The 15528-nt window shown below is 40.3% G+C and overlaps 1 protein-coding gene across 1 annotated transcript in view; it reads right to left on the bottom strand.

The window, feature by feature from the left end:
- The window catches only part of ME1 (malic enzyme 1), a gene marked incomplete at its 5' end in the record, with an annotated part of 192052 nt that extends 178819 nt beyond the window's left edge, over window positions 1-13233 (bottom strand). The window contains 2 exons of the mRNA XM_082855428.1: window positions 12675-12816; window positions 12914-13233. Of these exons, the coding sequence (XP_082711554.1) occupies window positions 12675-12816; window positions 12914-13233 (462 nt within the window). The remainder of the gene's footprint in view (window positions 1-12674; window positions 12817-12913) is intronic.
- Window positions 13234-15528: the final 2295 nt, after the last annotated feature.

Genomic DNA, 15528 nt, shown 5'->3' with positions numbered 1-15528 from the left:
AGATGCTACAAAAAAAGAAAATTATAGAACAATATCACTCATGAATATAGATGCAAAAATCCTCAACAAAATACTAGCAAACAGAATCCAACAACACTTTAAAAGGATCATACACCATGATCAAGTGGGATTTATCCCAGGGATGCAAGGATTCTTCAATATATGCAATTCAATCACTGTGATACACTATATTAACAAATTGAAGAAGAAAGACCATATGATCATCTCAATAGATGCAGAAAAAGCTTTTGGAAAAATTCAACACCCATTTATGCTAAAAAACTCTCCAGAAAGTGGGCATAGAGGGAACCTACCTCAACATAATAAAGGCCATATACGACAAACCCACAGCAAACCTCATTCTCAATGGTGAAAAACAGAAAGCATTTTCTCTAAGATCAGGAACAAGACAAGGATGTCCACTCTCACCACTATTATTCAACATAGTTTTGGAAGTCCTAGCCACGGCAATCAGAGAAGAAAAAGAAATAAAAGGAATACAAATTGGAAAAGAAGAAGTAGAACTGTCACTGTTTGAAGATGACATGATACTATACATCGAGAATCCTAAAGATGTCACCAGAAAATGACTAGAGCTAATCAATGAATTTGGTAAAGTTGCAGGATACAAAATTAATGCACAGAAATCTCTGGCATTCCTATCCACTAATGATGAAAAATCTGAAAGAGAAATTAAGGAAACACTCCCATTTACCACCGCAACAAAAAGAATAAAATACCTAGGAAAAAACCTACCTAGGGAGACAAAAGACCTGTATGCAGAAAACTATAAGACACTGATGAAAGAAATTAAAGAGGATACCAACAGATGGAGAGATGTATCATGTTCTTGGATTGGAAGAATCAATATTGTGAAAGTGACTATACTACCCAAAAGAATCTATAGATTCAATGCAATCCCTATCAAATAACCAATGGCATTTTTTATAGAACTAGAACAAAAAATCTTAAAATTTGTATGGAGACACAAAAGACCCCGAATAGCCAATGCAGTCTTGAGGAGAAAAAACAGAGCTGGAGGAATGAGACTGCCTGACTTCAGACTACACTACAAGGCTATAGTAATCAAGACAATATGGTACTGGCACAAAAACAGAAATATAGATCAATGGAACAGGATAGAAAGCCCAGAGATAAACCCATGCACCTATGGTCAACTAATCTATGACAAAGGAGGGAAGGACATACAATGGAGAAAAGACAGTCTCTTCAATAAGTGGTGCTGGGAAAACTGGACAGCTACATGTAAAAGAATGAAATTAGAATACTCCCTAACACCACACACAAAAATAAACTCAAAATGGATTCGAGACCTAAATGTAAGACCAGACACTATAAAACTCTTAGAGGAAAACATAGGAAGAACACTCTTTGACATAAATCACAGCAATACCTTTTTTGATCCACCTCCTAGAGTAATGGAAATAAAAATAAACAAATGGGACCTAATGAAACAAAAGTTTTTTTCACAGCAAAGGAAACTACAAACAAGACAAAAAGACAACCCTCAGAATGGGAGAAAATATTTGCAAATGAATCAATGGACAAACGATTAATCTGAAAATATATAAGCAGCTCAGGCAGCTCAATAATAAAAAAACAAACAACCCAATCCAAAAATGGGCAGAAGACCTAAATAGACATTTTTCCAAAGAAGACATACAGATGGCCAAGAAGCACATGAGAAGCTGCTCAACATCACTAACTGTTACAGAAATGCAAATCAAAACTATAATGAGGTTATCACCTCACACCAGTCAGAATGGGCATCATCAGAAAATCTACAAACAACAAATGCTGGCGAGGGTGTGGAGAAATGGGAACCCTCTTGCACTGTTGGTGGGAATGTAAATTGTTACAACCACTGTGGAGAACAGTATGGAGGTTCCTTAAAAAACTAAAAATAGAATTACCGTATGATCCAGCAATCCCACCACTGGGCATATACCCAGAGAAAACCATAATTCAAAAGGACACATGCATCCCAGTGTTCACTGCAGCACTACTTACAATAGCCAGGTCATGGAAGCAACCTAAATTCCTATCGACATACGAATGGATAAACAAGATATGGTACATATATACAATGGAATATTACTCAGCCATAAAAAGGAATGAAATTGGGTCATTTGTAGAGACCTGGATGGATCTAGAGACTGTCATACAGAGTGAAGTAAGTCAGAAAGAGAAAAACAAATATTGTATATGAACACATGTATGTGGAACCTAGAAAAATGGTACAGATGAACCAGTTTGCAGGGCAGAAATTGAGACACAGATGTAGAGAACAAACGTATGCACATCAAGGTGGTAAAGTGGCAGGGGGTTGGTAGTGGTGGTGTGATGAATTGGGAGACTGGGATGGACATGTATACACTGATGTGTATAAAATGGATGACTAATAAGAACCTGCTGTATAAAAAAAATAAAATTCAAAAGAAAATAGAAAATATCCTTCAGAAATGAAAATGAAATAGAGTCATTCTCAGAGTAAGGAAAAAGAGGACAACTGGTCTCCAGCAAAATGCTCTAAAAGAAATGCTAAAGGAAATCCTTTAAGTGGAAGGGAAATGATACCTAAGGAAAACTTGAAATATCAGGAATAAAAGAAGAGTAACAGGAACATTAAATATCTCAGTAACTATAATAGATTGTCCTTTCCCTCTTAAACTCTTTAAAACATGTATCACAATTAAAATCAAAAGTTATAAACATTATCACATCAAAAATTTTTTTCATACAAATCAAAGCAAAAAAACAAAGAATCTGATTAAAAAAAAAAAAAAACAGGCAGAAGATCTGAACGGACGTTTTTCCAAAGAAGACATACAGATGGACAACAGGCACACAGGAGAGTGCTCAACATCGCTAATCATCAGGAAAATGCAAATCAAAACCACAATGAGATATCACCTCACACCTGTTAGAATGGCTATTATCAAAAAGACAAGAAATAACAAGTGTCGGCAGGGATGTGGAAAAAAGTGAATCCTTGTGCACTGTTAGTACAAGTGAAATTGGTGCAGCCACTATGGAAAACAGTATGGAGGTTCTTCCCCAATTTAAAAATACAGCTACCATATGCAGAAACTCCACTTCTTGGTATTTATCTCAAGAACACAAAACACTAACTCAAAAGGATATATGCACCGCATGTTCACTGCGGCATTATTTACGATAGCCAAGATAAGGAAACAACCTAAGTGTCCATCAATGGATGAATGGATAAAGAAAGCGTGGTGTAAATATTTACAATGGAATATTATTCAGCCATAAAAAGAAAGAAATCTTGCCATTTGCAGTAAGCTGGATGGACCTTGAGGGCATTATGCTAAAGTGAAGTAAGGCAGACAGAGAAAGACAAATACTGTATGATCTCACTTACATGTGAAATCAAAAAACAAAACACAACAAAACAAAGAGAGACGAGCTCACAGATACAGAGAACAGACTGGTGGTTGCCAGAGGTAGGGAATAAGGAATGGGCAAAATGAGTGAAGGGGGTCAAAAGGTACAAACTTCCAGCTATAAAATAAGTAAGTCCTGGGGATGTAATGTACAGCAAGGTGACTGTGGTTAGTAACACTGTATTGCATATTGGGATGCTAAGAGAGTAGATCTTAAAAGTTCTCATCACAAGAAAAAAATTTTTGCAACTACGTACAATGATGGATGTTAACTAGACCTATTGTGATCATTTCACAATATATACAAATATTGAATCATTATGTTTTACACCTGAAACTGTATCAATTGTCAATTATATCTCAATTTTTAAAATACTATGTAATACACATATGAAGATGTAAGTGGATGTAAAACATATTAACACCTACAACATAAACAGAGGAACATAGTGAGACCGATATGATGGTAAGATTTCTACACTCCAATTAAGTGGCAAAATGTTCATTTTAAGTAGATTGTGAAAAGTTATGTATATCATAATTTCCATAGCAACTAATAAAAAAGACTATACAAAGAGATATTGTCAAAAACTCAATAGAGGACTTCACTGGTGGCACAGTGGTTAAGAATCTGCCTGCCAATGCAGGGGACATGGGTTGGAGCCCTGGTCCAGGAAGATCCCACATGCTGCGGAGCAACTAAGCCCGTACGCCACAACTACTGAGCCTGTGCTCTAGAGCCCGTGAGCCACAACTACTGAGCCCACGTGCCACAACTACTGAAGCCCACACGCCTAGAGCCCATGCTCCACAAGAGAATCCCCTGCTCACCGCAACTAGAGAAAGCCCACACGCAGCAACGAAGACCCAACACATCCAAAAATAAATACATAAGTAAATTTATTAAAAAAAAAACTCAATAGAGAAATTACAAGGGAATAATAAAAATATTCAAATAATACACAAGAAGGCAGGAAAGGAGCAACAGAAGAATAAAAAACAGAGAGAACAAACAGACACCTAATAATAAAATTCTGGGCAGAAATCCAAACATGAATAATTACATGAAGTGTGAATGGTCTAAACACAGAAACTAAATGACAGATATTGTCAGAAACTGGCAACGGCTACAAGCAAAACTGACTAATTAGACAGATCATTACTGCTGTGAAGATCCATGAAACGTCAACCTTAACCTCTGACTCTACAAGTACAATTTCCAGCTCTTCCTTTTGTCATTAGGTCTTTCTAATCAGTAATATCTCTGTTATTTACTAAGCTTTCTTATTTTCCCAATTTCTCAACTGAATATTCTCATGATTTGGAAAAACATAAATTTCCTGAGAAATTTGAGGAAGAAATTACTGTACGGAAACAGTTTCTCCCCCCTATGATGTGTCCTGCACTGAGAGAGATTAGTTGAAGTCTTCTAGCATTAGTATCTTTTTTATTTCTCTTTGCATTTCCTATACTGTCTTTTTTATGAAGGTACCTGCTGTGTTATCTGGTGCATAGACATTCATTACATGTATAACTTCATTCAGAATTGTACCTTTCAGCATTATGTATTTTGTCTCATTTAATGCTTTTTCTTTTTTTAAAATAAATTTATTTATTTACTTATTTATTCCTGGCTGCGTTGGGTCTTCATTGCTGTACGCGGGCTTTCTCTGAGGTGAGCAGGGGCTACTCTTCCTTGTGGTGCGCGGGCTTCACATTGCGGTGGCTTCGCTCGTGGAGCACAGGCTCTAGGCACATGGGCTTCCGTAGTTGTGGCACACAGGCTCAGTAGTTGTGGCTCGCGGCCTCTTGAATGCAGGCTCAGTAGTTGTGGTGCACGGGCTTAGTTGCTCCGCAGCATGTGGGATCTTCCCAGACCAGGGCTCGAACCTGGTACCTCTGCACTGGCAGGCGGATTCTTAATCGCTGCGCAACCAGGGAAGTCCTGATCATGTAATGCTTTTTGACATGATGTCTACATTGTCTGATGTCAGGATAACCCTGATTTCTTGCTGTTTGTACTTTCTCATATCTTTGTTTTTAGCCTTTCTGTAACATTTTGTTCTCCATGTATTTCTCATATTCAGCATAGCTTGCCTGTGCTTTGTGAAACAATCTGAAAATAATTTTATTAGAGTTAATCTTCATTCATATTTATTCATAATGACTAATTTGTTTGCTCTCAATTCTGTCATATTATTATGATATAGTTAACATATGTAAAAATTAAATATAAGCAAGATTTTGAATACGTAAAAACTTTAAAGTCCCATAAAAATGCTCACTAACCAAGTTTCAATTTCTTATTGGCTCTGGGTACATAAGTAAGGACACTGTTTGGCTTACTAACCAGACCTGCCAATATTAGTTACAACAATAACATTCTCATAGTTTCAAGATTATTGCTTTAAGACATACCTCAGTTTGGACAGGTAGATGGAAAAACAAAAGGAGACTGGGCCAGTACTGCCAAGACAAACTCAAACTTCATATACAACACTAAGACAGAACAGAAAGTCACTCTGCAATAATCCTCCCAGGCACATAAATGCACTACTTAAGCAACAGAGCAGATTTTTTTTTAACTCGAATTTTAAAATGGATTAAATGGATTGTGATTCATTAATGAATCACAACCAACATTTTTAAAAAATTGAAATGGGATAGTACTAGAGTGTGCTATACACAGCCAAGTATTGTATTATAAAATTGTTTCAATTACATAAATGTGTTAGTTTGCTAAAGGTGCCATAACGAAGTACCACACTGGGTGGCTAGAACAACAGAATTCATTTTCTCACAGTTTCTCTCATTGACTTGTAGATGCCTATCTTCTCCCACTGTCTTCACACTGACTTTCCTGTGTATGTGTCCTGATATCCTCTTCTTATAAGGACATCAGTCATATTGGATTAGGACCCACCCTAAAGACCTGATTTTAATTTAATTACCTCTTTAAAGGCCTTATCTCCAAATATGGTTAAATACAGAGAGACTGGGGTTAGAACTTCAACATATGATTTTGGGGAGGACACAATTCAGCCCATAACAATGTGTTTACACATATATTATGTATGTATATATACAATGTCTCACAATCAAAAAAATTTTTAAATATCTTAGAGGACTCTGAATAGATGTTTTAAATGTATTTTAATATATTGCAAGCTTAAGGGGCTCAGTCTTAATTTTTTTTTTTTTTTTTTTTTTGCAGTACGCAGGCCTCTCACTGTTGTGGCCTCTCTCGTCGCGGAGCACAGGCTCCGGACGCGCAGGCTCAGCAGCCATGGCTCACGGGCCCAGCCGCTCCGCGGCATGTGGGATCCTCCCGGACCGGGGCACGAACCCGTGTCCCCTGCATCAGCAGGCGGACTCTCAACCACTGCGCCACCAGGGAAGCCCAGCCTTAATATTTTAATGGAGTCTTAGGCCTCCTTCAGTCTCCAGATCGTCAGGTCTTAGTGAGACAGTTTAGAATTTAACTACTGCAGGGATACTCATAATGCATTCCTGATGTAATTCATAGAACCATGTTCCTGTGAACATGAAAGTACTTTTGCTGATGTTCTTACTCAACCAATACTTATTTAAAAAAAAAAAATTAGTGTTTTAGGTCTAGGGTTTGTTTATTAGCATAGAAACTCTAATAGTTACATTTCCATGTTTTAGAGAACATTATCAACTACTATATTGACTTCCCAAACTACCAGATTAAACTACAGAAATTTAAAGGCATAGTGTCTCTCCCCTGTCTTTAATCCCAAAGGCCTCAAGTATCTGAAACCAGTTTAGTTGATGGCTAACTTAGATATATCTTCAGGGCCTGAGGAAAAATACTGATGTTTTAAATTCTCTAAATTCATTTAAGGCAACATTAATCCTCTGTACTATATTACATACACGAAGCTACAGACAGGTAAAATTAATATATAAGCCATAAAATATTTTAAATAGCACTTTAAGAATACAAACAACCAAACTTTGTATTTAGGCCCCATGCCTAAGAAAATTTCTTAATAATTTAGCTTAGAAACATTCCCAGCTTAGTCCTACTGAATTATAACATGTCTGCTGATCAATTCTGGGTCCATACACTATCAACAAGTTTGTTGAGTTGGCTCAGTAACATAAAATAAATAATGATGTAATGAATAGACCAAATCAGGCCACTTGGAGTCTGTAACAGTATTTGGTCATGCCAATTTTGAAAGCCATTGGAAAATGGTCCATATACCTGTTTTGTCAGAGTAACTGATTACTTCCAAAGTCAAACAGATCCAGCTGGTTTCACACCACTGGAACTTTTAAATTCCATATCTTTGCATTTCACTGCTCTCACCTCAGCAATTTTAACTCCCCAGGGCATACCTCTACCTTTCTTTCACACTTCCAAGCCTTCACACACTTTGAGCAGAGTACTGAGAAGCAAAAAGCTTTCCTTGTTCTTTTTCTTCACAAAGACATTTTTTAACCTACACCTGGCATTCTGTGAAAATCTATAAAAGACTGCAAAGGACATGTGATCTCAGTCAGGCTCACTTATATGAATCTGAGAGTAAAATGTCCATCTGTCTCTCCCAGAGAGAAAGTATAGTTTTATTTTTTACTATGACACTCATAAATTTAATAGGTCACACAATCATGTTTGATTTGTTAAATCAAAAATTCAAGAGAGAAGGGGGTAAAAACTACATAAAAAATAAGTACTTCATAACCGTTCCAGCTATGAGTTCAGATTCTCTATATAAAAATATTATCATATCAATAATTAGTTGTAGTAATAAAAAACCTGTTTTATAATATATGTCAGAAAAAACTAATATACACTCTTTAATATCTGAGGGAAGAGGTAAAACAAATTGTATTTCAAATGGAAATGTAAGTACATTCAAAGCAGGAATCTTATTCATTGCTATATCCCCTGCACCCAGAATATTACCTAGCATATAGTGGATTCTGAATATTTGTTAAAATTTGAAAGAGATAAATAAATGAAATCATCATTCTATTTTATAAAGACAATAACTGAAGCCAGTTAAGAAAATCTCACTCAAAATCTCACAACTGCTAATGAAAAGAATTGTGACTTGGACTCATTTCTTCTAGACACAAAGTCTTAGAGGGTTCATTCCATTATTTCGCCTTTTCCACACTTGCCCGAAAGTCTGAAGGACATCAGAACACAAAATGAAAAATCTCAAACCTATTCCTCTCTTCAACATTTTCTGTACTCCACACCACCAGTTCTCCAATCAAATTCATCTTTCTACCCATTAGAGCACCACACTGTTTGGTTTTGTACTATCCTGCACTACCAAGACAATAGACAAATATGGAGGTGTATGGCTGAACACTTCATTACAATGGGCTTCACATCAGTGGAATTCCACGTTAAATAATATACCAGTTTATCATATTGCTGAGGCAACTCCAGAGAACTGTACTAGGTGAAAACTTTTTGAATGATTCATTCTGGTATAGTTTACACTGAAGAAAAAGAGGGGGTTTAAAGTAACCTTCCTTCATAGTCATCAGCCTTCTCTCTTTTTTTCCCTACAACACATTCAGCTCATTAGGTCTTGACATATCAAGACAAACATCTACAAAAGCACTTGCCCAGAAGCTCATTTCTGACATTTAAAAGTTAATAAGCTGGGCTTCCCTGGTGGCGCAGTGGTTGAGAGTCCGCCTGCCGATGCAGGGGAAACGGGTTCGTGCCCCGGTCCGGGAAGATCCCACATGCCGCAGAGCAGCTGGGCCCGTGGGCCATGGCCGCTGAGCCTGCGCATCCGGAGCCTGTGCTCCGTGACGGGAGAGGCCACAGCAGTGAGAGGCCCGCGTACCACACACACACAAAAAAAAAACAAGTAATTTGGGCTGTGAACAGAAAGATACTGAATCTCGTAAGTGTGACGTAGAAATGCTTCTCCAAATGCTATGATGAAATCCTACCTGCAATGATGTATACTTGAGTATACAAACAGTAAGAACCAGACATGAATTATTACAAATGAAGAAAGATTCTATTTCTCTAACGTTTTTAAAATTCTTTATTATTTTTATTTTTGGCTGTGCCGCACAGCTTGGGGGATCTTAGTTCCCCGACAAAGGGACGAGGAACTGAACCCAGGCTCTCGGCACTGAAAGCACAGTCCTAACCACTGGACTGCCAGGGAATTCCCTTAAATTCTTTATTTTTTAATTCAGATCACATCTACTGTTTACCTCAATTTGTACCAAGATTAAACACCTCCCAAAGCTTATCCAGCAAATAATTAAAATTTCATGGTCAGGCTTAAACCAAATTCCACCTTTTCTGACTATATGCCATTATACAATACAATGGTATATGGAGTCAACTGAGCTTTAGACTTCAATGTGAATTTACTTACAAGAAATTACATTAAAGAGGAGAAATGTCTTAGAATAACGCTCAAACTACCACTTTAAAAGCCACCTGCTTTAAAAGCTGAGTTCTGTTTGGAAGACCAAAAAAAAGAATGTTTTAACATGGCTCATTTCTCCATTAAATAAACATTTATTTAATGTTAAATGAGCAAAATTATGTACTAAGGATTATGATTCCTATGGCAATCTAAATCAAATAAGAAAAAAATACAATGCAGTAAATACCAAATGACATGTTACAACGGAATACATAAAAAACAGAGGTGTTAAGTAATGTTAATAGGACTAAAATAATTAGGAAAGTCTTCCCCAAAGAGATCATTATTAAATCAACTAATGACATTTTCATTGTAGGAATTCCACACAGACAAAAAGGCAAGCACTAAGTAAGACATTCAGCAAATATATTTTAAGTGGAAGGCTAAATTGGGGACCTAATGAGATAAATGTGGAGAAGACAGTAGACCTAACTGACAGATTGATTTTACATTCAATGTAATAGGAAATAATATCATACTAAAAATACTTGGATAACAGAAGAGCAACATGAATAAAATGCTAATTGATGAAGATATTTCTTTCATACCTACACGTAGGACAGACTATAATACTGAAAATAAAACCAGGAAAACTGTGCCAGTTACCCAAAGGTAAGGTGATGAAGGTCTGTGTGACAGTGGCTGAAGAAGACTTAGTGTAGCCAGGTGACAGGCTGGGGGGTTATAGGGGGAAAGATCTACTAGTTTCTTTGCAGCCAAGGTTACCACAAAAATCAAGAAAAATTTCTGGGCTACTGGAAAACTTAAAGGCCCAGAGGTCTTCAGAGCAGCGCCCATCAAGAAGATCCCACAACTATAGTTTCAGCGGTGCATATGAGGATGTTCTGTGACTTCCATGAGGTACCACAGAACTGTCTTAGGACTGAACAAGAAGAGTAAAGCTTATTCCATTAATCACTCCAAAGCTGGCCACCTGGATTTTAAATCCAGTTTGATACTATGCAGACAATAAAGTTCAGTTACAAAGTCAAAACACGTGTTCTTAACACATTCAATACCACACCTTAATGCCTTTGGTGGAAGATCTCTGTGATATTATTATTCTTAAGTGGAAATTAACCCTTACTCGTGAACAGGAGTTAAAAGGATTTCAAGAGCATAAATTCTTTTCTTTTTTTAACATCTTTACTGGAGTATAATTGCTTTACAGTGCTGTGTTAGTTTCTGCTGTATAACAAAGTGAATCAGCTATATGCATACATATACTCCTTATCCCATCCCTGTAGTGGTCGCAAAGCACCCTGCTGATCTCCCTGTGCCATGCAGCTGCTTCCTACTAGCTATTTTACATTCGGTAGTGTATATATGTCAGTGCCACTCTCTCACTTCGTCCCAGCTTACCCTTCCCCCTCCCCGTGTCCTCAAGTCCATTCTCTGTGTCTGTCTTTATTCCTGTCCTTGCCCCTAGGTTCTGCAGAACCTTTTTTTTGAACCTTTTTTTTTAAGCTTCCATATATGTGTGTGTGTGTGTGTGTGTGTGTGTGTGTGTGTGTGTGTGTTAGCCTACGGTATTTGTTTTTCTCTTTCTGACTTGCTTCATTCCATATGACAGATTCTAGGTCCATCCACCTCACTACAAATAACTCAATTTCGTTTCCCTTTATGGCTGAGTAATATTCCATTGTATCTATGTGCCACATCTTTTTTATCCATTCATCCGATGATGGACACTTAGGTTGCTTCCATGTCCTGGTTATTGTAAATTGTGCTGCAGTGAACACTGTGGTACAGGACTCTTATTAAATTCTTGATGTAAACAGTAAAGGCATAATGACTCTTGCTCAGGGATTGCCTATTCCATCAACCCCTTGAAACAGACACCCTGGCCCCTGACTGGAGGAAATTCAAACAGGTTATACCACTCACGTGGTTCTTTTTAAGGGGCAACCCATTATTGGGTCATAAATTACAGCAGGCAGGTACACCTGAAAGTCATAAATTGTTTCGTCACATCAAATTTTCCCTTTTTTTCCTACTGCAAATAGGCCCCAACCTGCAGAATAATAAAAAGGAAGTATAAAATCAAACTAGCAATTAAAATCACTGAGGAAAATATAGGTAGGAAATATTTAAAATTTCATAATGCTTTATGACCAGAAATACTGAATAATCATAGGTAAGTAAAAGTTGCCTGTCACCACAAAAATCAAAAAGAACTCACAGGAGCTATAGTTTGTTAAATCAAAGAAGTCACAAGTCTTTAAGCCATTAATAATGATTAACAAATCACCGGCACCATGTTGGGGGAGGGGGACGCGGAGGTCCAGTTCTTGAAGAAAAGAAGCGTCTGGTAGAGAGCCCCAAAGGACCCAACAGGCCTCTGTGCTGATTGATGGCATTTTCCATGTACTAAAGGAAATGTCAAAAAGCACACCCTTAAACAAAAGAACAATTCAGAGACAAATCCTGGCGATAAAATAAATGTGACTGCTAAGTATCTCGTCAGGAAATTGATACACTCCGAGGTGTTTTCCATTTGAGAGAAATCTTAGGTGTTTACATCAGCAGTGAAGAAAAATGAAATGTTAGGAGGATCTGAAAAAGGGTCTCTTGCACTGTATTCCCCTTTTCATAAAAAAAGAGAAGTCCTAAAAAAAAAATTTTTCCAGGCCAGGTTCAAAGACATAGAACGGCTTTACCCACAGTCCCACGTCTGGGGCAGGGATTCTGCGCCGGGCCACACCAGGGCCCCCGAGGCAGAAGCCACCCACCACGAATTCCCAGCCTCTCAACCGCGTCCCTCCAGAAACCGAGAGGCCTTGACTTTCCGGTTGCTCACGTGACCCCACTCAGAACGCGTTTCTAGCCGAGCTGGGGCCGTAGGGCCACCTCGCTGCACGGCAGCCTCCAGTGATGGGCACCCTGAGTGCGCCCCGTACGTGCGTGGCACATCGAGGCCGAGCTGGCAGCCCACCTGCTGCCTTCACAGGCACACTCCAGTCACGCACTTCGCTGCCACTACTTTCTTTGCCTCGGCTCCCGCTTTCGGAGAAGCCAAGCGGTATTTAAACAAGTTACGTCCCCTCCGTTCCCCGAACAAGATGCCCAGGCGCGGAGCCACAACACCCCTTCCCATCACGCTCCCGGGGACCGACCCCCACGGGCGGCCCCTCCGTTCGCCCCGCGCCCAGGCTCTCGGGAGGCGCTCCGGCGGGGCGGCATCCCGGGGGCGCGGGCGGAAGGGCTAAGCGGCGTCCGCTGCGCCGCCGGGGGGCCTGCCCGTGACCTTGACCGAGACCGAGGGGGGCCGGCGGGCTTACCTTGTTGAGATGGGGGCTCCGGGTCACGGCGTAGCCGCGCTGGGGGGTGTGTCGGCGGCCGGGGGCTTGGGGCTGCATGGCGGGCGGCGCGCGGGGTCGGCGGGGTCGGGTCTGGCCGGGTCGGGCGGCTGATGATGCCGGGACGCCCGAGCTGACTGTGGCGGCGGCGGCGGCGGCGCTGGGGAAGGGCCGGCGGTCGAGGGCGGGCGTGGGTGGGAGAGAGGCGGTGGACGCCGCGGGAGGGGCCGGCGAGGAGCCCGTGTCCACAGCCCGGCAGCCTGCGAGAAGCGCTGAGTCATGGCTGGGGGAGAGGCGAGCGGCGAGCAAGGAGGAGGGGGAGGAAGGGCGAGGCCCGGGCGGTGCCGCTCCCTTCCACGCCCAGGTCCCCGCTCGCCATCGGTTTAGAGGCGCAACCGTCCCAGCCCATCGCTGCGTGGGACGTGGCTCGGTGTGGCGCACGCAGTGCCCTCCTTGCTCCAGAGAACCAAATGGGAAGCAAGGTCAGGTTCCCCCCGCCCGGCCCGTGAGCACCATCACCCCTGGCCGAGGCGGCCCCGCAGCCGCACCCCGCGGGGAGGTTGAGATGGGGTGGGAAACGGAGAGCCTCGGCCAGAGAGGACGGCTGCCCAGACACAGAGGGGGGGCCCGGGGGCTGTTTGCAAAAGGCCTTAACTGACTGATGCGAACGACACTTCATCTCTCCCCTCCTATCAGGCGCTTCCAAACGCGCTGCGCACAGTTCCAGATGGCAGCCAGGGCTGGGGTTCGGAGGAAACCAACCTTGACCCAGAAAGAACAGGCCCGGGTAGAAATGGGAGAAAGGCAAGAGAGGAAAGTGCGGGCCGCGACGCCGCAGGAGTCTCTGTAGATCGTCCCTGGGAATTTTATTTTAATGCCATTAATATAAAAGACAAGGTGCAAATGTTAGAGCCCACTGGACAGTCACATTTATCTTGTATATATTGTTCCCAAGAGTTCTAGAAGCCGAGATGTTTACGAACCTCTCTCTCTGAATAATGGTGGGTAACTCAATCTTTAAGGGCTTCAGTGTCTTCTTTGGTAAAACGAGAAGGTCGGAATAAATGATCTTCCAGCACTGGAATTCCATTATTATTGATATTTATACTTGAAGTTTCAAGGAATGTTGGAGCAATCAGATCACAGCCAAAAGGAGCGTCAGACACAGCACACCCTAAAGGCTTCCTGTGCCCCAATTTCCTTTTCAGTTAATAGAATCGCTAGTTTCTGCCCTGTTCCTACCTAATGATTTTACAAAAAGTAGTGTTTGGGATTGAGCGTTTGATTTTATATATCCATAAACTAGACGTTCAACCAAAGTGTTTCATTTCTAATTATGTTACTTTTCCTTATCAGAAAGATTTGTTACGGCCTTATTTTTTGGTCATCCAGAAGCTTCTTAGGGCTAGCCTTTAAATTATCTAGAATCAGTTGCTTTAATAGAGAACATTTTATTTGCATCACAGAGTTATTTCAAGATTCCTTGCATTCCAGTAACACTTTTCCCTGTGAATTCTATAATCCATCAATAATTAACCCAACAACATCTGAGAAGAAGGTATACTTTACAAAACTCACTCTCTTGAATTAACTGAGGTACATTACAATTAGCGTATTTTATTGGCGACAAGACCAGTTTAACAACAGGCCCGGAAACAAAACACAAGATGCTGAAGAAGAAACAAAAATATTAGTACAACAGAACCTTATTATAATACAGCTCTTTATTACATAAATTGAGACACATTACCTGTCTATTCCTAGTTTTGTGACATAATATTTACAGATAAAAGGCTGATGTAAATATAGGGAGTAGCCCCAAAAGAGTGTGTGGGCTCTTCCCCCAAGCCATCATTACAGAGGGATTACAGAATCCTGCCAGTGCAGGGAGAGTTCACATCTCCCTTCCACGTTTATTTCTCTCGTGAAAAGAGCTTCAATCCTCCTGAATGACAGTATAAGGCCTAGCTGGGGGAGTCATTTTGTATACCCATGTGCAGTTCCAAGAGTACTGGGAAGAACCTATTTTTCCACACAAATGTTAGCTAGAACACCAACTTTTTCCACCCTTTTTAAAGATTTGTAGGTTTAGGCTTTATTACAGAAACCAAAAAATACATTAAAAAAACCAAACACATTAGAAAAACTTCTGCTCTAATTTCCCTTATGAGAAACTACAGTCTCTCTATACACAATTGACAAGTTAAGAATGCGTGTGATTCACAAACAAAGGAACTAGAATCTGTAGTTTCTGATGCCCAGTGAGAATACTAGGTCAAAATCAGATATTTCTTGCCCAAGTTTAATGCACAATGAACTCTAATCATATTTAAATATGACTGTAGCATTCCTATC

Source organism: Leucopleurus acutus (genome assembly GCF_964270905.1).
Source record: "Leucopleurus acutus genome assembly, chromosome: 15".
Classification (NCBI taxonomy): Eukaryota; Metazoa; Chordata; class Mammalia; order Artiodactyla; family Delphinidae; genus Leucopleurus; species Leucopleurus acutus.
This window is presented reverse-complemented; position numbering and strand designations above follow the sequence as displayed.